The sequence below is a fragment of the Brienomyrus brachyistius genome, chromosome 18 (assembly GCF_023856365.1).
Source record: "Brienomyrus brachyistius isolate T26 chromosome 18, BBRACH_0.4, whole genome shotgun sequence".
In the NCBI taxonomy this organism is placed as follows: domain Eukaryota; kingdom Metazoa; phylum Chordata; class Actinopteri; order Osteoglossiformes; family Mormyridae; genus Brienomyrus; species Brienomyrus brachyistius.
Window position 1 is genome coordinate 4,433,559 of NC_064550.1, and position 23,050 is coordinate 4,456,608.

General features: G+C 40.8%; 2 protein-coding genes across 9 annotated transcripts in view; one reads left to right on the forward strand and one right to left on the reverse strand.

The window, feature by feature from the left end:
• The window catches only part of atp13a2 (ATPase cation transporting 13A2), a 29,018-nt gene extending 19,974 nt beyond the window's left edge, over positions 1-9,044 (forward strand). For both annotated transcript variants that reach the window (XM_048983303.1, XM_048983304.1), the window contains exons 17-29: positions 42-158; positions 1,871-2,027; positions 2,245-2,356; positions 2,458-2,582; positions 2,710-2,864; positions 4,318-4,410; positions 4,958-5,037; positions 6,554-6,706; positions 6,958-7,054; positions 7,172-7,395; positions 8,106-8,257; positions 8,395-8,567; positions 8,741-9,044. In XM_048983303.1, coding sequence (XP_048839260.1) covers positions 42-158; positions 1,871-2,027; positions 2,245-2,356; positions 2,458-2,582; positions 2,710-2,864; positions 4,318-4,410; positions 4,958-5,037; positions 6,554-6,706; positions 6,958-7,054; positions 7,172-7,395; positions 8,106-8,257; positions 8,395-8,567; positions 8,741-8,908 — 1,806 coding nt within the window. In that variant the 3' untranslated portion in view covers positions 8,909-9,044. The remainder of the gene's footprint in view (positions 1-41; positions 159-1,870; positions 2,028-2,244; positions 2,357-2,457; positions 2,583-2,709; positions 2,865-4,317; positions 4,411-4,957; positions 5,038-6,553; positions 6,707-6,957; positions 7,055-7,171; positions 7,396-8,105; positions 8,258-8,394; positions 8,568-8,740) is intronic.
• A 2,435-nt stretch (positions 9,045-11,479) lies between these two features.
• Positions 11,480-19,022, reverse strand: szrd1 (SUZ RNA binding domain containing 1). Of its 7 annotated transcripts, none has more exons than XM_048983310.1 (4): positions 18,879-19,022; positions 17,390-17,436; positions 16,745-17,020; positions 11,480-14,262 (listed from the first exon to the last, which is right to left on the reverse strand). In XM_048983310.1, the coding sequence occupies exons 1-4, from the start codon at positions 18,882-18,884 to the stop codon at positions 14,148-14,150; spliced, it is 444 nt and encodes a 147-aa protein (XP_048839267.1). In that variant the 5' UTR covers positions 18,885-19,022; the 3' UTR covers positions 11,480-14,147. The 7 variants fall into 7 exon arrangements, with proteins under 7 accessions (XP_048839267.1, XP_048839268.1, XP_048839265.1 ...); XM_048983311.1 differs by having other exon boundaries at positions 16,745-17,017; positions 18,879-19,019; XM_048983308.1 differs by lacking the exon at positions 18,879-19,022 and adding an exon at positions 18,598-18,756 and having other exon boundaries at positions 11,480-14,259; positions 16,745-17,017.
• Positions 19,023-23,050: the final 4,028 nt, after the last annotated feature.

A 23,050-nucleotide genomic window follows, 5' to 3' on the forward strand; every position in this document is an offset into this window, starting at 1 on the left:
GACTTCTAGCATGTGCCTAATGGCTATTTTGGTGTCTTTAGCAACTAGAGGAGCCCGTGGAGGATGAACAAACTGCAGAGATTGTGGGGGAGTTTGGGAGCTTTCGTGTCCTGGCAGTGATGAGACCACCGGCATCTGAATTGCAACCTCATGGCATTGTGGGTAATCTTCCAAGGGGTGGCTGGGAGTTTGGCCCTTCTTCAAGGAAAGTTAGGATGTATTCACACTAGGCGATCTGTACCATGCCCGAGCACATTTGACCTTCAGAGTCTAGTGGATCTGTACCATTCTCTACACTATATATCTGTGCCCATGTCTGCTTGAGGAGGTGGGCCATAGCAGGGTAGTTGGCCTCAAGCACAGTATGCATCTAGTGTAATCGCTAACTGTGCTGAAAGTGTGCTCATGTCCCAAGCATTAGGTGCAATGTGAGCACAGACTGACAGGGGAGTGAGGAGACGGGCTAGTCAGTCAGTCAGCTTGGGCATGGTACAAGGCAACTGGGCTTAGTGTGAGTATGCCCTTAGACATGAAGGGAAGGCTAAGGAATACTAATGCCATGTGTGACCTATGAGGAGGAATTTTCTTCTTAGGGATTGGTTTACCAGTGGAAACAATGGCAGCATTTATTGTCTCCAAATTTTTGTATTTCCTGGACAGGAAAACACATAGTTTTCTGACTGGTCCACCACCACTACCTTAGACACTCGTTAGCGCAATAACTCAAAAAGTATTTCACAAATCTTTTCCTGATTTTGCAGTGGGCAATCTTCCAAAAAAAATCAAACACACAATCACGATCCATTGTCTGAATTGCGATCTTTTTTTCCCAATTTTGAAGTGTACTGTTAAGAATATTCAGACATGGACAGGCCGAAGGACTGCTCTATTAGCACCATTTAAAACACAATATTCCATTAAAGACACTGTTTTTGAAATTGGCATTAAACCTGAGTTAAAGTTTATTTGAAATATTAAACAAAGTTGTCTGATTCTTCTTTTTAAGGTAATTGAATAGATTTGTCGTAATACCCCTGGAAATACTGACCACTGCCCATAAAAGTTTATCGATAACTTTGCTTTGAGAAATATCTGACTGCGCACTAAGCCGCCCCACTACCACGTTATGATGTTGAATTCTTTTTTGACACCAGCTTGTCATCTGCCATGCCAGTAGCTCACATTGAATTGTTTTTTCAAATCTGTCAGGCATGAAAGAGACCCTGTGATAGAAATGCTTGATATATTATTTGGCCAATTACCACAGCCATGTAGTAGGAACCAATTCTGTTGGTTTGTGAATGTAGCACAGATCCACATTATTCGTGGCTATGGAAGTTTTATGTGAAGTTTGGAAAATTTATATGGAGAACATAAAAGGTCACGATTTATACGATTTACATGAAAAGTACATTTTAAATCATAGGATGGCCCATCCCTACTTTGTAGGCACATTTATATTAGTGAAGAACTGTAAGTAATCCATTTTTGAAGCAAACAGGAAGGCTGCCCCAGACTCTTGATCTTGTTAACGGAACTCAAAAGGTATTTTTCAAACTTCACATTAACTTTATATAGGAGAAGGTTTGGAACTTTTTTCATCTTTAGAGAAATTACTCAAATTACCCATGGCACATTGAAGGGCAGCCACAGATGCAGATCTGGTGAACCAGATTACATTGAGACAAGTCACACAAAGATGGGCTTTTAATGAAGATGTTTTTGGAGAGGTGGGGGGGTGTGAGAGGATTAGATGGGAAGGGGCCCTCGGGGGAATATATCCTTGTTATTCTGACGGCATCTTGTTTAATTTTATTTTGTATGATTATACACGTGTTGGACAAATGCCTGATTTTGTTTTTTATGTCAGTCCATCGGTGAGCCAGTGGCTATCCTGCGGAGATTCCCATTCTCATCCACCCTACAGAGGATGAGTGTGGTTACTGTGGGACCAGGAGGACATGGTGCCCTCGCTTTCCTCAAAGGAGCTCCTGAAACAGTGGCCAGCCTTTGCCTGAAGGAGAGCAGTGAGTGGTTAGAATTCTGCTGTCCATTAGCTGGCACGTGCCTGTCGTTCTGCATGTACCTCCTGAATAGTAAAATGAAAATTTTGCCCGAAAGATAGATAAGAGAGAGATTTCTGTCTAACAGTCAGAGATCTGTGTAAAAATGAACTGGGCTTGTGCATTCTTTTTGCGTGTGGTTAAAATGGACGTGTTTAAATCTCCTTTTGTTTTTTGGCAGTTCCTGCTACATTTTCTGACACTCTGAGTCATTTTGCAAATGATGGGTTCAGGGTGCTGGCCCTGGCTTATAAACCTCTTGATGAAACACTGTGCTTGAAGACCATTGAGAGGTCAGAATTAAATAGTCCTAAAATTCAGTGTTTGATACACATTTTATAGTTGTACTGTGTAGAGCAGGGAGACATACAACTGCAGCCGTGCTGTTCCACAGGGAAGCCGTAGAAAGCTCAATGAGGTTCTTGGGTCTGTTGGTGATGAAGAACGTGGTGAAGCCGGAAACGCCAGGTGTCATCACCATTCTGAGGAACGCCCAGCTTCGAACTGTCATGGTCACAGGTGAGAGAGTGGGCGAGAACTGGGGCTGCTTTTCAGACGCTCTGTTTCTCTCCATCTCTGTACATACATCAGCATGTGTACAAACAGGTAAATCCTTTCTGATAGTGCCACACTTGAATCTCCAAAGGTGACAACATCCTGACTGCTGTGAATGTGGCCCGGACTTGTGGCATGGTACCATCAGATGACAGAGTCATCTTTGTACAAGCGAACCCCCCTGGTGCCAGTTCACTGGCAACGCTACGATTTCACATGGGAGAAAACAGGACTGAGATTCTGCAGGTAATAGCACAATACTGTACTAACTGCATTATACCAAATCTCCAGTGCAGATCGCTTCAGCTTACTCATGACTTGTAAATCAATAAGCATCAAAGACTAAGCACTTTTGCATCAAACACGTATAACTGTAACTTACAGATGTATCAGCACTGGTAAGAAATGAGAAGTCAAAATGGTGGCAATGTACTAATTATTACTGGCAACTTTCATTGTGTTAGCAGTGAAAATGAATGTTTGTCTAACCCATATAAATGGAATTTATTAGGGATGGCCATTTCAGGCAGAATTACTAGTCAAATTTGGCCAGTCATTGTTCAAATAATATTTGATAAGCCCCACCCCACCCAGAGAACTGTGTGCGGAGTACAGACCAAAACACATTTTTTGCCATATAAAACGGCATTACTTGTTGCTGCAAAAGGATAATCTGAAACATTAAAAAGTAAGTTGAATGCATTAAATTGAAACTGAAATTAAACTCCGATAAACTCTCAAATTAGCTCAAGTGCAGTAGCATACAATAAAACTTTGATTTCTTTATTTTTAACAATCTTAACCATAAGCTCTGGATTATAGCCTACTCAATTTGACATGATTTGGAGCATTTAGCCATGAAATTAGGGCTAAATGATATAGGAGAAAATAAGACACATTTGAAATATTTGATATTAAATATTAAGATATTTATAAAACAAAAATAGGACTTATAAATCTCCCGAAAATAAAGCAAAATAAAACATCATCTACTGGGAAAGCAAGTCAGTAGTTCATTCTGGTTAACAACAACCATGATAATCTAAATGTACATAGAAAATTAACAGTAGCAGCATAGTCAGATTCTCTTACATTTGTTCCTGCGAGTTGTGCCAACAGACAAAGCAGTTCCGACAAATCGCTTGCTTTTCCTCAGTATCCTCTCTATGAACCCAGCATATTTCTATGCAATGAAAGACAAATGATCATTGTTTGCTTGTTCACCTCAAGTTTTTTAAAAAATTACCACAAACACACCACATTATGAGTGAGGCAGCACAAAAATGATAGATTGACTTGGAGAGCGGATGCAGAGCTCATGCTATAACAGTGGAGGGAAATTTAACGAATAAATTGTAAAACTTAACGGAGAACGGATGAATCACAACTAATTATATTACTGCTAAATGATTTTTAAAATGACTTATTGATTATTTAATTTTATTTTTTTTAATATTTTATACGCTTTCTTGAAACATTTGAATATTCAACAATGACTCATCCCTAGAATTTACCATGCGTTCACGTTATATGAAATATACACCTCACACTCAATCCCAGTCCTGGAATTGGCACCAATGTGCCATTAACCTTCTCACAGCTGCATTACATATTTTACCATTGAATTGATTGTGCGTAAGAAGTAAATCTGGTCTATCCACTGAAAGCAACTTCATGAAGCCTGTATTTCCATTCATAGAGTCTCTACCAAGGAAGTTCCGGGTATCACCTGGCCATCAATGGCAAGTCTTTCTCTGTCCTTTGTGACCACTTTCCTGAATACCTACCAAAGGTAACATTCAACAACATCTGTGAGGCCTTTATATAGAGTACTGTGCAAAAGTCAAAGAAAATGTCTAAATGATCTTCATGTTGGTATAAAACTTGATGTCTATCAAAGTGTGTCAGGATAATTAGCCATTTCGAAACCTCTCCTAATATCTGCTCAGCATTTCCAGCAACCATCCAATATGCCCATATATTTTTTGACTCGACCACTAGAAAACCTTGTATGGCTAATCAATACCTCACTGAGTTATTTAACTAAGTAAATTAATTAAGAGACCTGGTGGTGAAATGTAAAGAATACATGGAATGGCTGAGGTGCAGCAGAGGAGAGGTTTGGGAACGGAAACGGTGTTCATCTAGCCATCAGTAACTTTTTGGGGGGATAGAAGAAATTCCTGTTAGCTTGTATTGTTACTGTTAATTTGCGTACGTTCGGTTGTGCTACTTTCTGGGCAAATATATATTTACTACCCAGATAAATAGCTTTAAACATTTCCTCTGACTGCCTAAGACTTTTGCCTTCTCTGCTGGCTTCGCCCCCATGCACACAGGTGCTGATGAGAGGCACGGTGTATGCTCGCATGACCCCAGACCAGAAGACTCAGCTGGTCACTGAGCTGCAGAAACTCAAGTGAGTGAATGAGGGTGTCACGATCCGGAAGCGCGGGTAATGCGCAAAGGCAGTGCGAGCGAGCAGGAACAGGCAGGCAGGCGGAATACGGGGCAAACTGGGGATTTATTGAAGGACGGGACGGACGGGAGCAAAAGGCAGGCACTGACATCGACGAACATCAGTGACGGACAAGGGATACATGCAAGACTTGGATTTAAATAGACAGGACAGATCAAAAATAACTAGACACAGCTGGGTACGATCAGGGAGGCACACGTGGGTAATCAGGGGGCGTGGCACACACGAGGAGCGTACGAGGCGGGCATGACAGAGGGAGGAGGGGAGGGAGGGATAGGACAAAGGATGAAAGAAAGGGGGGGGGGACAAAATGCATTAAGTATTTCCATGGGGCCCTTGAGTAAGGTCCTTTGCCTGAAGACTTGCTCCAGATATGCCAGATAAATGGGTCGACCTTGCGCTTGGACCCCAAGCTTTACTTTCACCTGTGTTTAATAGGGGTGTAAATGTTTTGCCACGGTACTATTCAGTTTTAATTTTGCAAGGCAGCGATTTGATATCTGGTGATACAGTGGAAATGTATCATACAGTGATCATGATTATAGCGACCAACCACTTATATGAATCAAAAAGCTTGGGACAGAATCATTGTGCATATACTGTTCAAATAATTTGCTTTTAGTAATCAAGTAGTCCACTTACTGTTCATTTTTGGGTTTTTTTAATACATGACAACATATGGAAAAAATTTAAACTATGGTAATTTTTTTTTTACTTGCCTGCTGTGCCTTGCAGTAACCCATCTGCTTCTGGCTAGCTAGGCTATCTGAGGCTAATGCAACATGCACAGAAAACATGATGGGGAAAGGAAAATCATTTCCTCCAAATGACAAGTATAGACTCATCAAAGCTTGTGATAAACTGCCAGAAACGAGCCACTGAGATGCAGCAGCAGAGCTTAGTGTGTGTCAAAAAACACAGAAAATGTCTGCATAAGAAACATGTTGTCTTGTATTTGTACTTTTAACAAAAAAACTATTTTTGGCTATGTTTAGCACACTCTTAGACACCATAGGAACACAGGTGTACTAAACTACATAAAATGTACTGTCATTTATTGAGTCTCTAGATAGCTTTGAGAGATTTTTTCACAGATTATTTTTGTTCAGCAGCATTTTGGCATACCGTCATGGTCTAATGATATTAATCGATATTTGTTAATTGAATCAATTAAATTGTATTGTGGTCTGAACAATCCATATGTTGAGCCTAATCAATAAATTGTTACACCATTAGTGTCCATGTGTGTATCAAATGGGAGAGAGAGATGGGGAATGCAAAAACAAAATAATCCCCATTTACCTGTATTCATAAATGCAAATTGGCCAAATAAACTGGCATCATTAAAAGAAATGTAAGAATGAACTAATAAGGGAAAAAGATGCATTGTCATAAAGAGTTTAGTAATGTCAATGTAATGTAATGTAATGTCAGGGATTGCCTTCTTGCCTGCCAGTTACTGTGTGGGCATGTGCGGGGACGGCGCCAATGACTGCGGGGCCTTAAAGGCGGCCGATGCAGGCGTGTCCCTGTCCCAGGCGGAGGCGTCCGTCGCCTCCCCATTCACGTCCAGCTCTGGCAGCATCAGCTGTGTGCCGCTGCTCATTAGGTAGGAAACACATCTCCGGCGTTTGTAATAAGAATAATGCAGGTTGTTTTCATTGAGGATTACTGATGTTCACATTAATGTCATAGTAAGAATAGGCAAGGAGTTGAAGAAATCATTATTATTATTATTATTATTATTATTATTACCTTAGTGATTTTAAATCTTTAAATCTTGGTGTCCTGATGAATGTGGTTTTTGATGATCAATTATGTTTTCATTCCTGAATTACATGTACAGCCTTTCTCTTTTAGGGAAGGAAGATGTTCTTTGGTGACGTCTTTTAGTCTCTTCAAGTACATGGCCGTCTACAGTCTGATCCAGTTCTGCTCTGTCCTCATCCTCTACACTGTGAGTGCGTGTCTGTGTTTTTTTGTGTGTGTTTGGTTACCTACTTATGTTTGTGCTCAGTAGCGTCACTCATCCTAGACACTTGAGCTTCACAGCATCTGTCCCACCCTTTTTCAGGTGAAGACCAACCTCGGCGACCTGCAGTTCCTGTTCTTTGACCTGGTGCTGGTCACATCATTGGCCATTGTGATGGGGACGGGCGGGCCCAATGCAGAGCTGCACCCCCGGCGCCCCCCAGCCAGCCTGCTCCGCTTCTTGGTTCTGGGTAGCCTGCTGGTGCACTTTATACTTCTGGTGCTGATTCAGGTGTCTGCCCTTCTCATCACCAGGACTCAAAGCTGGTGAGAAGCATGGGGGCTTAAGAGGGGAGTAAGATCTATTTGAACGTCACTCATAGTGTAGCAGATGCTGCTTCCACTCGCATCTTGCTTTTATGCTGTAACCTGATTGCTTTAGTATAACATCAGTCTGTATAAATGGGTAAATGTTAGGGGTGTAACAATGCTCCTAATCCATAGATCGGTTCAGATCTTTTTTTTTTTTTTTGGGGGGGGGGGGTAAATAAGAAAAAGACAGGGAAGAAAAATTCTGGGTTTTATTAAATTACCAACAATTTTGGACACTAAAGAGCGTTATTATCCATCTTGAGCTAAGGAAAGTAACCTAGCTTATACTATGGCCATGAACACTCGATTATGATTGGACCAAAATAGTCATGTGACACATGCAGTTGAAAGACACTAAAATAGGTGTAATGTGTAGCATTTCCAAAATAAACAGCTTGCCTTAACTTTTGCATGTCTTATAGTATTAATTGTGAAATGAGTAACCTAATGAGAGTATAACAGGCTGCACCTGCAGTGGTGGCAGTGGGTTGGGGGGGTGTATTGCAGTTCTGTGTTCTGGAACCACAACCTGAGATTGTGGTACATTTGTATCACAGTTTGTCTCAGTTTCAGCATTGTTAAACCGTTGTGTAAGCTTTGTAATTTACTTTAAATTGAAGCACCTCCTGTATGATGCCACAACCAATCTCCCATATCCGTCACAGGTACATTCCCCTCAACTCAACTGTAACCGGGGCAGCCAACTTGCCCAACTTTGAGGACACCAGTGTGTTTGCCTTGTCTGGCTTTCAGTACATCATTATGGCTGTGGTGCTAACCAAAGGGTATCCGTATAAGAAGCCTCTTTATGCGAATGGTAAGAAACATCCAGTGGCAGACCTTTTGCTTTGGACTCATCGCTATGTGTTTCTTGTGTTTGGAATATTAGCCGGGTTTATCGCAGCAGAGTTTCTTCCCCTGACGCTGTGTCCGCTTTGTCTCTCTGGGTCCCAGTGCCGTTTGTCCTGCTGCTGCTGCTCTTCTTTGGTGCCATGAGCTGGCTGGTCTTGTATCCAGTGCCCTTCCTGCGAAGGTTGTTCAAGCTGAGCGAAGTCACGGACATGAACTATAAACTTTTGTTAGTAGCTCTGGCCGCGCTCAACCTGTTCACCTGTTACCTGTGGGAGGTCAGTAAGATCTTTACCTGTTGTCCAATCAGTCTGCATATAAAGATTTTTTTAAGATTCGAACCACATATACCGAGTCTGACGCTGACCTGTCCTTTCTTACTTTTTGCCTCCGTTTTTTATCCGTACTGCGATGACACATCCGCATGAAATGTCTATCTTCTTGTTTATAGATTTTCATTGACAAAGGCGCACTGGACTGCTGCCGAAGATTAAGGCGGAAGAAGGAGTCCAGAAAACTGTACAAGCGTTTGGAAACCTTCCTGTCAGACGCCCCCTCCTGGCCCCCACTTGATCAGACCCTGTCGCCTACACAGTGCTCTGTGATTGGCTTAAGTTAGCATCACTGATCCCAGTCCTTGACAGGAGAACCAAGGATTTTGTTGCCAAAATCTGAGCAATACTTTGGCCTTCTGCTTGGGCTCTCACCTATATGTTTTTAATCCACCACATTAAATGTTTATTTTCTCATCATAATGTAGCTATGTTGTATGTGACTTATTTGTACGTGTACAATATCATATATCTCCCTTCTAATGAGGGATAAAGAATTGCGCTCTACAAAGTTTAATATAAAGTGTGCAATCAATATTTTAACTATTTACCCTGTGAAGGAATACGACACTGTGTGTAGTTTGTTCAGTAATAATTTCGCACTAAACTGTGCTTCCTATAATCGGACAGATGAGAGCCAAATATAAGAGAAATCTATCTATCTTTCTAAAGCTTTAACTAGTGCAGGGTTTTATGACCAAAGAACACACACTGTAGTTACACCATATGGGATATGCTGAAGACTTCATATCTTTAATAATGGGGGAACCTTGGGCAGACTATACTAAAGAAGGAAGTACTCCTGCTGCACAATGGAGTATAGTGCTGTAGTATTTACCACACCAATACCAACTATACCTAATACACTGAGGAATAACACTGAGTTTTTTTCTTTTCATTATATATATATATATATTTGGTCTATGCTTTTCCCGTTGAAGCATATTACCTTCAAACACATTTTTTCAGGATCTTACTTCATTTGAATTCCATGTCAATTTTTAGATTGCATTTTATATAATGGATGATATGGTGATACATGGTGCTACTGGTTAGTACTGTTACATCACACCTCCGGGATGTAGCGTTGAATCTTAGCCTTGTATGTATATGCATGTCCTCAATGGCCTGACATCACATCCAAGGTGTTTCCTCCATAGTCCTGTGAGGTATAAGTAATTATGGAAGATGGGTGTATGGACTTAATACTTTATGCCGAGGTTAAGGACATGGATTAAACAATGTGAAGGTTACCAGTTCAAGTCCCAGGAGACACCCCAGTCTACAGTTTCTGCATAACTATCAGGCAGGATTGCATTTATTGTTGAACAGATACGTTATACAAAAAAAAATGTATGTCTCTTTCAGGGGAAAATATAACAATTCTTTCAAAAATTTATTTGCACAATTATGAAGCAGATACATTTTTTTTATCAATGTGTTTTACAATCTAACAATGAAGAAGTATAATGATCAAAGATTATAGAGTAACATAATTAACAAATAGCATTACTGCCCTTTCCAGATCTATCTGTCTGTCTCGCTTTCAGCCACTGCAGCCTGCTGGGTGCTGCTCAGAGATGCGTGTGGTTATCTCATTTTCTGTAAATCTGACTATTCTCAATGTTCTCAATGGTATTTAAATCAGGTGAGCAAGATAGCCAATCAGAGGCACATTAACATGCACAGAGGCCCCTGGGCTGTTTTCCATGATGATATATTTGTCTACTGCAGGGAATGGAGCGATGATAACGGTAAAAGTTGTTGGCCGGAGTGGGGGGAGGTTTCACCCCGGTAAATCTGTTCTAAAGTGCTATTAATCGGTCATATTTAACACCTCTGCTTGCTGTCCAAGGAATGGAATACTTAGGCACATTCGATGGAATTGTCCTGCATGGATGTCACTTCCTGTCACTCTTCCGGACACACCTGGGGGGGCGTGTGTTAATGGCCTTTGGGTACCTGAGCACATTGTATAGCACATTTCATACATACAGCAGGTATTCAAAAAATTGTGTGATTTGAGTAATGGGGGGGGGGGGGTTCAGTGCCCCAGTAGAGATTTATGTCTAGCGACGGCTCTGCGTCAAGCTGTAGTTTGACACGAACAATGCAATTGCAGGCATTGGTGTAGTAAATTGACGTTTCCGTCCTTTTGCTATTCCTGGAATTTTGTCACCACCAATGTGTCTTATTCCTAGTCCAGCAATTAGGCAATTATGTTTACAGCTCCAATTTGCATTGAATGATGTTCAGCACAATCACACCATGCCAGAGTGATTGAGAACTGATTTTATAATTATATACTACAGTATATGTCATTGGAGAATGATGGCAGTTTGTTCATTTTTGATTCTATGAAAGGGCAGCGGAGGAGCTCTGTGTTGCACTGCTGTCTCACACCTTTGGGCTTGAGGGTTTAAATTCTGCCTCTTTTGTGGGTGTGTGAAGAACCTGTTCTTTCCAGGTTGTCTGGGTCTCCTCCTACAGTCCAAAGAGCAGCAGTTATGCCTAATGCTGTCTCTAAATTGCCCATAATGTACGAGTGTTTGCCCTGCGATGAACTGGCATCTGGACCAGGCTGCACCCCAACCCTGTGCCCCGAGTTACCCTGAGCAGCGTAAGTGGTTGGAAGCTGGATTCTGTATTATATTTAGTATTACATTCGCAGGCAATCCTATCGTTTTTAAATACAATGTTTTAAAAATAAAGTGGTGAACGTCAGTATCAACTGCTCTTCAATTTTATTCACAAAGCTCACGCTGTGGAAAACTCAGAATCACCAAGCCTCTTGAATAGCATTCCTGTGGCCACTGGGTGATTGTACACGTCATACTCATGCAAACAAACCAATGAAATACAAACAAATGTAATTATATTTCCACAATCTGTTTTCAGAGATATCGGATACAAGTCTTCAAGAGATAATGTTGCTCAGTGCTTCATCTGTCATTCCTGCCTGGAGGAGAAGAAAATGAATAAAGGCAGCAGATCTCCAGCCTGCATGCAGTAATGTGTTTTTTTAAAGACATATTTGATGCAAAACCACACATATCTTTTAATAATACCAAAGTGTTTTAAAATTATTATTCATTTATTTTGTATAACAAAATTATGAAATTTGACCTGTTTCACAAGAGGTGAAATATAAAGGTTAAATTTGAAGATTTTAAAGCAATATTATGGAATCCCCTAAGCAAGTTATTTAAAAAAAACACAATGCTACAATAAATCCTTTAAAAATACACCCTACATTCACAAATCATGCATATCTCCTGAGAGACCATCTATTAAAAATTATCCAGCACCCAAACAGCAATTGTAGAGCTTCCAGCATTTAATAAATATTTAAACAAAGTCCTAAGATTGTGTGATCTATTGCAAATTTGTGTAAGTTTGTGATGAAAGACTGAGAAGTAGAAAACCATTTTAAATAAAACAAAAATCTGTCATGTTTTGGTTGCCATAGCAGCATACAAGGTTTTGCTTCACCTAGTTGACTCTTCCAGCAAGACAATCAACAGACAGTAAGGTACTTCAGGGACTTAAGGTTTTACATTTAACACATGGAAATTGAGGGCAAATAATTTTATTACACTATATAATGTGCAATAAAATACCTGAAACATCAGTCAAGTTATTCAAACTAGATGCAGTCGGAACAGCAACACTGCAGTCCCCAGACGGCCCCGCCTCCCCTCTCCCCGTCTAATCCCTACTCCTCCCACACCCTCCAACCTCTACAATCTAACCCCCTACACACCTAAAAAGAAAATCTATAAAAAGCCCAACTTTGTATGGCCAGATCTGTGTCCTTTCATGTTTTACCAGACACTGCTTCAATTTTGATGCAACTTATCTCAAAATGAAATAGGTTCCAAATCATCACCTATCCAATATCCCCAGCTGTTTCAAATACTTTGAGCTACTGTGTTCACAAGACCAAACATCTTCTACAGTTACCCTTTCCTTTGCTGCCACCTAGTGCTGCTGCTTCATTTTATATGTGACTTGTCGTGAACTCAGACGTAGATCTTCATTCAAATAATGTTTTTGTGAAGCAGTAATAAGATCCATCAAATACATTCCGATTTATCACATTCACAAAGGTCAAGTGTCTCCGGCAAACAACCAAAACCATTTTCATTCCCCATCTGGGAATATGATTATTTGCAGATAACTAAAGGCACCACCCTAGTGTTAAATAATCAGGCAAACGGTAAAAAGTAATTGTAACAATATAAAACTTCTCCTGACATTGATTGTTCTATACATGTTCTCGGGCTTAAGCACATCCCCCTTTCCCGACGAGATCACCAAAGCCGTCAGCCAGCTTTAGAATGTCCTTGCAGCGGATCAAACTACTGGAAGCCGGAAAACCATGACATACAGAGGAAGATGGAAATAATTAAGGAATGTGCTAGTTAAAACTCTTTCTATCATCTGCAAGGCATGGAAGGAAAATGATCAAAATACGCTGCGGAAAAAAAAACTTTAGCAAAAACAAGCACAGAATACCCATTTATTAGAATCGTTCTAGGCACCACATGCCAAGTTCAAACACTGGTACAAATTGTTCTGTAAAAAAACTTTTCCTGTTGATTTCAATTAAAATTGCTATCAAATTAAAAAAACAGAAAAGCTGTTTTACATTTTACTTCAGTCTACCAGTGGATTATGTTTTATTCTAGTTGCCGTTGCATCTTAATTTATAAATAGAAAATCTGAGCTTAAGGAAGGCAAAGAGAATTTCAAAAACAACTGTAAACAGCACTGTACACAAACCCAACACTCACCTGATCTCCGCGCCCATTTTAAACCCACCAGGTTATCATTATAAAATCAGACTATTGTTAAGCCAAATTTAAAACACTGACAAACTTAACCATGTGGACAGTATATAAAAGGGATGATCAGAATTATTACTATACTTAATATTGCTAGGAGATGCTGGCTGGCTAACTTTTCCATTCTTTTTTTCATCTATGGCTGACAGTTCGAACTCCCAGTGTCTGCTTTCCAGCCTCAGAGGGTCTCGCTGCTGCTCTGCCTCACAAACCAGGCCGACTACAAAGGCCTAAGCCCCCCCCCCGCCAGCCGCCTGGTCCTCAAAGGCCGCTTTGCCTTGTCCAGAAACCGAGTGCCAGTCACAGTGGGCCAGCTGAGGCAGGTGAGGTGGACACAAAGGTAATGAAGCAATTCAGAGGACATGGGGTGGGGGTGGGGGGGGGGGGTCACAGTGAACAGTGTCTCGCAAAAGCAACAGCACAGTGCAAGTAGTCAGGTGAAAGGAGGGAGAAATCGCCTAGCCTGTATGTCCATTGTCCCATTTCCTCTTGTGCGGCCCAATCTCTCCCACGTTCCCCACACGGCGGGACAGTGGGGGACATCCTCACCCAGGGCAGAGAGGAAACACTGTGTCCCCTCGTGCCTCCAAATATTCAGCCTCCTTGGTCAAGATGACCTACAGCTCATGTCCCCCCCCCCACCCCCATCCTCCCCACCCTCAGGGCGGGACGGTGAGTTCTATCTGCGCTGGCGAAAGCCCTGCGCGCCCCCAGGATTGACAGTTTGGCGGACAGCCTGATTGTTGGGGCGGGACTCTTCAGGGAACTGGGGTGTGTTCATTCTTACGGGCCTGCTGGGGGAGAGAGGGAGACAGCAGTCAGTCTGCGCACACCAGTCAACGGATGCATCTGCAACCTGCATGCCTCTGCTCATCACTACATTCACCCATTCATATATAAAAAAAAGACGTTACACTCAAAACATTTGGAAACAAAAAAACTCCACTGCAGCACCATCCACACAAAATTAACCAGGATTCTATTTTTACAATACCTAAGTGGGGCAGTGATTATCCTTATCACATATCCCATGGGGCATAATGCACGGCTCATTCGTTACTGTGCACTCCAATTCAGTTACACTACGGAAATTTACAGGCAGGGTTAGGAGCAAACATGTGGATCACACTCCACATGGACACTCCATTAATGAATGATAAAACACCACTTTGATATTTAATATTTATGCACAATATCGATGAACATTCAGTCTGAACCTCAAAACAGAACTGTGCAAAAATAAGTGCTCGGTGCCGCAGTCCAATCAGATAAGTCCAATTTTTCTTCAAACCTTCAAAGATGTTGTTAGCAATTAAATGGCTTCCCAACAAAATAACTGAACACAGGGCCCCACTTACAAGAGAAAATTGGGATGCCTATTCAGACTCTCTAAACTTTTTAAACTAGCTGTTCTAAAATCGCACCTCTTCCCAACAATTATATTTTTTCTGCATCAAAACCACCAGGATCGACCTGTATGAGGATCCTGCAATCAACCGAAGACTAGTAGTATTTTAACTTGTATTTTATATAGTGATAAAATGAGAATTAAATGTTTGCCTGTGATTAACCATCTATTTCGGATTCTCTGTATTTTAAGGCTTGACGGGATTGTTCTAAGCATCCATGAAAAAAAATAGGTATAACCATCAATCCTACAGATTACAGTGGAACCTTGGAACATGAACTTAATGCGTTCCAGAAAGCTGGTCGAGTTTCGATTTGGTCGAGGTCCAAGTTGAATTTCAACATAAGACATAATGTAAATGAATTTAAGTCGTTCCTGACCCCCAAATGATTGCGCATTTAAACATACCTTCCTAGCTAGTCATAAAAGGCTTTAACAATCAATATAAAACTAATACACATATGAAAAAGCACACATACAAAAATAATGAACATGAAATAAACGACAATCCCACACTCTGAAGCGAGAGCAAACACACGTGCAGCACCTTCAAGTCTCACTATAATCTCCTTTTTAAGTTCTACGGTTACTCTCACTACTTCCCTCTTTGGGTTGCTGCTGTCATTGCTCACTTTCTTAGGGGCCATGATTACCGTATCACTAAATATAACAAAAAATTTCACAGCGAACACAGGAATATAGCTTTTCTACATCAAAATCGGCCCAAAGGTACCGTGAGACAGAGCGATTCATAGGCATCGGCATCCCAGTAGGTCCGTTTGCCTTTGTGTGAGCCCATCAGAAATGCGAATTTCATCCGGTCTTGTTTTGTTTTGTTCTGTTCGAAGTTTTCAGTCAAGTTGCCACTAGATTTTTCTTGACCAACCCATTCAACGTCCAAATTCACAGAGTTAAATGCATTTCAACCCATAAAAGTTTTAGCAGGAACAGTCAAGTTCCAAGATTTTGGTCGAGGTAGAAGTCGAAGACAATTGAACAGACCCGTTGTCCGAGTTGCTCAAGTTAAGAGGCATTCGAGTTCCGAGGTTCTACTGTGTCCTGATTGAAAACAACAAACAAAAACCCACATCCAGATTACCGTGACAACTATCTACCTTTTTTATTCTGAAATAAATGTAAAACATTCACATTGCAATATTGTTATAAAACAAAAAAAAGAGTTGAAAATTTATTCGAAATAAGCTACATTAATTTAGAACTTGTTACTGTCTACCAATAGAGTCTGTCTAATAAGCTGGCTAACTCATGTTGACATGAGTTGTACCAATAGACAAAAACCCACGCTGACAAATCACTTGCTTTTGCTTAATAGTGTCTCTTTGGAATCCAGAATATTTCCATGCAGTAGGAGACAAATGTATATTGGTGAACAGTTTTTGTTCACTTTTCTCCTCCCCACTCATTTCTGTTAAATTTCTCACAAATGTGCCACGCGGCCTAATGAGTGCGTCCAACAGCAAGAGAGAGAATAATTATAACTGTCTTCAGAGCATGCAGAACTCATACAAAACTGTGGGGGTAAACATTACACTGACTTATAAACAAATACTAGATCCTCTTGAAAAGGAACAACCACCAAAATCGCAAAGCTTGCCAAGGTTTGTTTCTTATAAAACAAATGTACAAATGTTTTAGCATAAATTATAAATGGTTTCAACCCGACTGATTGTTAAGATCCTTGCAAACTGCATGTGCGCAATATGCTGTAGACACACATGCTTTAATCATACAGTGATAAAGTTTTAAAATCCTATAGAGACCAATTACCTGCCACCTTTTCTAGCTTTCTCCTGATAAAAGTATCTCTGTGTTGAGAGTATAGACGACTATGGGATGGAGGTCTTTACCTGACTGCATTCGGGCTGTCCTGAGGGCTCTCCTCGGGGCTGGCACTGCCCAGAATTCGCCTACGAGCCTCAGCGTACTCCGCCTCCCTCTGGGCCAGGGACTTTACTTGAGGCAGAGGTCGGGGTGGCCCGGCAGGGGGGTGCAGCGAACCGTTGCTGGAAGGTCGCTTCAAGATGCGGATTTGGGGCTGGGGTGCTGCAGGCGGTGCACCGTCCTGGATCATGATGGCTGTGGTCTTAAGTGGACAGTGGCCAGAACTGCTGGCCAAAATTCTGCTGGAGCAAACATAGGTTTCATCACAGTGTCACCACGTTAGTTAAAATATGCTCGTATACAAGGGTTGACTAAGCATCAAAAACTAACAGTACTTCAATCACCAGTTAACCATTCTAAGACGTGGTTTGACCCTAGAATGACACTGTTACACCATTTCCTCCACTCTACAACCAGAGTCACACCTTAATGCAGCTCTTCAGTAGTCACAACCCATAAAATAATCAAACGAAATATTCCAAAGTGAAACTAACCAGCATCATTACTTCGATCCTATATATTTCTCAGTCTATACATATACAGACATAATCCACAGACAAGACATACACTTTAGACAGACAGCAATTGAGATCATTCTTAGTGACACCCACCTATGTTTTTGGTTTATCCTCAAGTTCTCCTCCTGTCTCTGCATTTGCTGCATTCGGGGAAAAGGAGAAAAGGTAAACAGGCACCCTTTGCCAGAAATCCAAAAAAGTCAAAACAGAGAGAATGTAACAAAATTAAGTGATGTTAAAGGGGCAAAGGATTTGGTTAGTGGGTTATCTATTGCATAAAGTAATTTCATACATCATACATATAAAAGACAGACACATATATATACACACACACACACACACACACACACACACACACACACACACACACACAGAGAACTTGAACACCGCAGACTGGACAGTGAAAAACTATGATCAGCAGAGATCAGAAGTGTATTTATGGCTACGGTCACTGCACTTGTCATTAATTTAATTTAATTTCATTTAAATATTTAACCCTGCAATATATGTTCTTAAAATGTAGGGAACACGATGGGGACTAAGTCAAAGCTTTGCTTGTTTGCTTTGCGGTAGGGATTCCCTAGTCGGGCGTGTCTAGACAGATATCGTGTAGAATGAGCCAAAAAGCATTTTTTATTATCCAGGATAAAATTAAATGAATAACAAGATACATTTCATACGTATTTTTCTTTCATTTCTTTGCTCCTCGGTGTACATTTGTATCACCATATGAATGTCTGCAAAATCAGCCAAGTATCCAACGCCTGCTAATTAACACAAAAAAGCATCACGTTCATTAGTCTGCGATCAAATAAATCACATCAACAACAATAAATTTTATAAAGCTGGTTGAGAGAAAAAAAAAAGTGGTTTCGACTTCGGGGATAATGAAAGGACTGTTAGCTAAGTTAAATTTAGATAACCTTGCCGCGGTTACAGTTTTACCAGCCCATGTGCTACACAAGACAGGAGTTTGAGACCGGCTTCACTTCATTTTTTTTTTCGAAGAACATACACACACGACATTCCTTTACTCGAGGAATCACTCGCTAAATATTGTCAAAACCTTCAGGTATCGCTTTTAAAGTAAAAATTGTACGAACAATGCCTTCCTCGCGCCGTCGTAATCACCGTCCTGCCCCTTTAAGTGTCGGCCGACTTCCTCACGCCGCGCCTCGCTACGACGTCCCCACGTCTACTGCAGCACGGCCGCCTCGATGGCTGAAACGCTTCCCCAGGGTATCCCCTAAGCCTGCGAGAGTTCGTAAATAGCGAGTACCCACTAGAGTCCTGTCTCTTACCCCTCCCTCTGCCGGTTCTTCCCAGCTATCTGACATCTCATCATCCATATTCCGACCGCCCGGACACACAGTCCCCCAGTACTCTGGCAGCACGCAGCCACGCGAACTCTTCTTCTCCTAAACTGCAAGCATGAAGATCCCAGTTAGAGTAATACTGCTACCTACTGTACTGGAGGGGAAACTGTTTTACCGTTATGAATCATGAGTCACAGTAGGTAAGTACCGTAATTCTGTGCCAGCGTGACGGTTCACATTCCCAGGGTCACGGATTATAATCCTACCTCCATCCTGTGTGTGGAGTTTGCATGTTTTCTCCAAATTGCACAGGTTTCCTTCCGTTATACAAAGGTATGCGGTTAACCTAATTTGCATCTCTAAAATTGCACGATGTGTGTGTGCGCGCCGTGCAATGGACTGGCATCCCACGAATATGGAAGATTATAAGCACAAAAATTCAAATGGCAATTCATTTTGCAATTGTCAATTCAATATTCAACCAGAGCATGCATTTGTCATTTCAATATTTAATCTGTGCATGTAATTTGAAAATACATTTTGCAATCGGCAATTCAATGTGCAAAGTGCTTATGCAATCCTTAATTCATTTCATAATGTTTTGAATAAAAAATAGAATGACAATTCACTGAATTGCATTTCGTTTTGCCATGGGCTTTTTGCCTCTTTATTCAAATGGCAATTCATTTGGCAATTGTCAATTCAATATTCAATCAGAGCATGCATTTGTCATTTCAATATTTAATCTGTGCATGTAATTTGAAAATACATTTTGCAATCGGCAATTCAATGTGCAAAGTGCTTATGCAATCCTTAATTCATTTCATAATGTTTTGAATAAAAAATAGAATGACAATTCACTGAATTGCATTTCGTTTTGCCATGGGCTTTTTGCCTCTTTATTCAAATGGCAATTCATTTGGCAATTGTCAATTCAATATTCAATCAGAGCATGCATTTGTCATTTCAATATTTAATCTGTGCATGTAATTTGAAAATACATTTTGCAATCGGCAATTCAATGTGCAAAGTGCTTATGCAATCCTTAATTCATTTCATAATGTTTTGAATAAAAAATAGAATGACAATTCACTGAATTGCATTTCGTTTTGCCATGGGCTTTTTGCCTCTTTATTCAAATGGCAATGGCGTCCCCGGGAATTGCATTGCATGTTGGGGAGAAAACTCAATTTGCAATTCCCAACTGTCAGACCGCTCATCAAGGTGGACCTTCATTAACGACGTCACTTCCTTGTTTAGGGCCTCGCTACCATTCAACGGATTTGTTCGTTTAGTTAGAATGAGTAAACCCCCTTTATCTTCTTTATTATTTTTTTTAAATTTTTTTATTATTATTTATTATTTTTATTATTTGTAATAATTATAACTAGTTGCACTTTTCCTTATTTGATTGTAACATGCTGATTATATCATTGCAATAACATGCTTTTACCACAGGAGGTGTGATATATTGTTATGTAGACTTTTATAAGTAACTGTTTGTTTGAGTTTGTAATTGTTTTGCTCTAAATAAAGTTCTTTAAAACGTAAAAAAAAAAAAAGTTAGAATGAGTAATGGCGGCAGAAGAGCTTGCAGTAAATATTTCTGTCTTAGCAGATGACATGGAAATTAATCGGGTATCAGCAGTAGATGCGTTTGATAGGTTGTTTGTGTTGTCACAGAGGGTAGAGGAACTTACAATCTTAACTGGACTTGATACGAGAAGGGTGCAAACTAATGTAGCTCAGGCGTTACATCAAGTCACGCAGTTGGTTACCCTCTGTGACAACACAAACAACCTATCAAACGCATCTACTGCTGATACCCGATTAATTTCCATGTCATCTGCTAAGGCAGAAATATTTGCTGCAAGCTCTTCAGCCGCCATTACTCATTCTAACTAAACGAACAAATCAATGGTAGCGAGGCCCTAAACAAGGAAGTGACGTCGTTAATGAAGGTCCACCTTGATGAGCGATCTGACAGTTGGGAATTGCAAATTGAGTTTTCTCCCCAACATGCAATGCAATTCCCGGGGACGCCATTGCCATTTGAATAAAGAGGCAAAAAGCCCATGGCAAAACGAAATGCAATTCAGTGAATTGTCATTCTATTTTTTATTCAAAACATTATGAAATGAATTAAGGATTGCATAAGCACTTTGCACATTGAATTGCCGATTGCAAAATGTATTTTCAAATTACATGCACAGATTAAATATTGAAATGACAAATGCATGCTCTGATTGAATATTGAATTGACAATTGCCAAATGAATTGCCATTTGAATAAAGAGGCAAAAAGCCCATGGCAAAACGAAATGCAATTCAGTGAATTGTCATTCTATTTTTTATTCAAAACATTATGAAATGAATTAAGGATTGCATAAGCACTTTGCACATTGAATTGCCGATTGCAAAATGTATTTTCAAATTACATGCACAGATTAAATATTGAAATGACAAATGCATGCTCTGGTTGAATATTGAATTGACAATTGCAAAATGAATTGCCATTTGAATTTTTGTGCTTATAATCTTCCATACACGAAGGGTGTCCTCTCGCCTTGTGCCTATACTGACTGGGATGGGCAGTGCACATCAAGAAGATGTAAAATGAGAAGTGAGGAATAATGTGAAGTGCATTAAAGTGCCATGTTAGCGGTTAAGGGTCTTCGTTTAGCATTCAGGCAGCCTAATGATAGAGACTTATTCCGAGTCTCTGCATTTTGGCCATCAGACTGCATTTTCACCTCCGAGACCGCAGCAGAGAGAAAAGGCCGTTGTTGTGGTGGATTGAATTATTTTTCTTAGCTTTATTTTATTGTGCCTGTAGCGCCTCCTGTAGGTCAGTTGGGAGTAGACACCTGAACGATCCGCCCTGTGTAGACGCTGATCTGGGCCTTAGTGCAGCTCCTAGACTAGGTGATCATGTTGCCAGTCCCAGGGAGCTGGGGGCTAAGGACCTTGCTCGAAGACCTGCAGATGTGCCGAGTATACATGGAGCCTCTCATGTGCAGTAGTACACCTTGTACAGGATCTTTCATCCAGAATGTTTTACATTTGCAGAAAGCCAAGCTTTGCCTTCAACCCACAGGTTTATTTGGATCAGGTATTACTCTGCATGGTCATACAACATCCAGGGAGTGTTTGGCCGTTTATGGTGCAAACTCTGTTCCCTCATGGCGTTCCCATATTCTAAAATAACTATGCCCCAAAGCACAATGCTAAATGAATTTAACTGTGTTCATAGGATAAAGTCAGACTCTTTCCCTGCCCTCCCCAGTCCCCAGATATAAAGAATGTGAGCACCTTTTCCTTTTGCCGAATGGTCTAATATCCCACTCAAAACTTAACAGCATTCCAAGAACAATTGGAACTCTGGGAAAAAAGGGTTGACCTACTCCTTATTAAGCCCTTCGTATTAGGATATTGTTAGGTGTTTCTACTAGGACCTAAAAGCCTAAAATAAATGTATTAAATATGATCATTTAAGCATGTCCTATTTTTATGCTGGTATAAATTGTTCAGGGGTGGCATGGTGGTACAGTGGTTAGCACTGTTGCCTCACACCTCTGGGACCCGGGTTCGAGTCTCCGCCTGAGTCACATGTATGTGGAGTTTGCATGTTCTCCCCATGTCGTCATAGGGTTTCCTCCGGGTACTCCGGTTTCCCCCCACAGTCCAAAAACGTGCTGATTGGAGTTACTAAATTGCCCATAGGTGTGCGTGTGTGAGTGAATGATGTGTGAGTGTACCCTGCGATGGGCTGGCCCCCCATCCTGGGTTGTTCCCTGCCTCGTGCCCATTGCTTCTGGGATAGGCGGTTTGGAAAATGGATGGATGGATAAATTGTACATCCAATAGAAACTATTCATCGATGTTTTAAGTTCCTTGAAACTTTGAAAGCGTGCAACAATTTGGATCGTTTAAAAAATTTCCATATTGCTTATTATTTTTTGTCAGAGAGTAGCAGCATATCCATGTTTTTGATCTTGTTTGGTATTGTAACACTGTATAATAGAATTATATTAATTTAATGCCATTTCTGGGGGTGGCACAGGTGTTCTGTGAGGTCTTCACACATCCAGAGATATGGGCTTTTGTTGCACCTTAGCTCTTGTCAGTATATGGCCTATTTTTTCCTCTACATGCGTCTCATTTGTTGAAAGAAATGCTGCTCTGTTGAACAGATGTCTTTAATAAATTGCCCTCACTGTACAATGTTCTGCAAAATCCTTGTGATGCACTGGAATGCCTTCCAGGGCAGTGTTTCCCAAACAAATCCTATGGGACCCCCAGACAGCCCACATTTTTGCTCCCTCCCAGCTCTGTATCAGACAGTCCATATTTTGCTACCTTCTGGGAGCTGGGAGGGATCAAAAATGTGCACTGTCTGGGGGTACCCAAGAACTGGATTGGACAATATTTGTTTTAGG

Excerpts from the sequence above, each read along its gene's own strand:
- szrd1 (XM_048983305.1), bottom strand. The coding sequence starts at position 18,645 with ATGGATGATGAGATGTCAGATAGCTGGGAAGAACCGGCAGAGGGAGGG. Across the intron at positions 17,437-18,597 it reads AAGAACCGGCAGAGGGAGGG|CAAATGCAGAGACAGGAGGA; the intron begins GTAAGAGACAGG and ends CCCCGAATGCAG. Across the intron at positions 14,263-16,744 it reads GACAGCCCGAATGCAGTCAG|CAGGCCCGTAAGAATGAACA; the intron begins GTAAAGACCTCC and ends TCTCTCCCCCAG.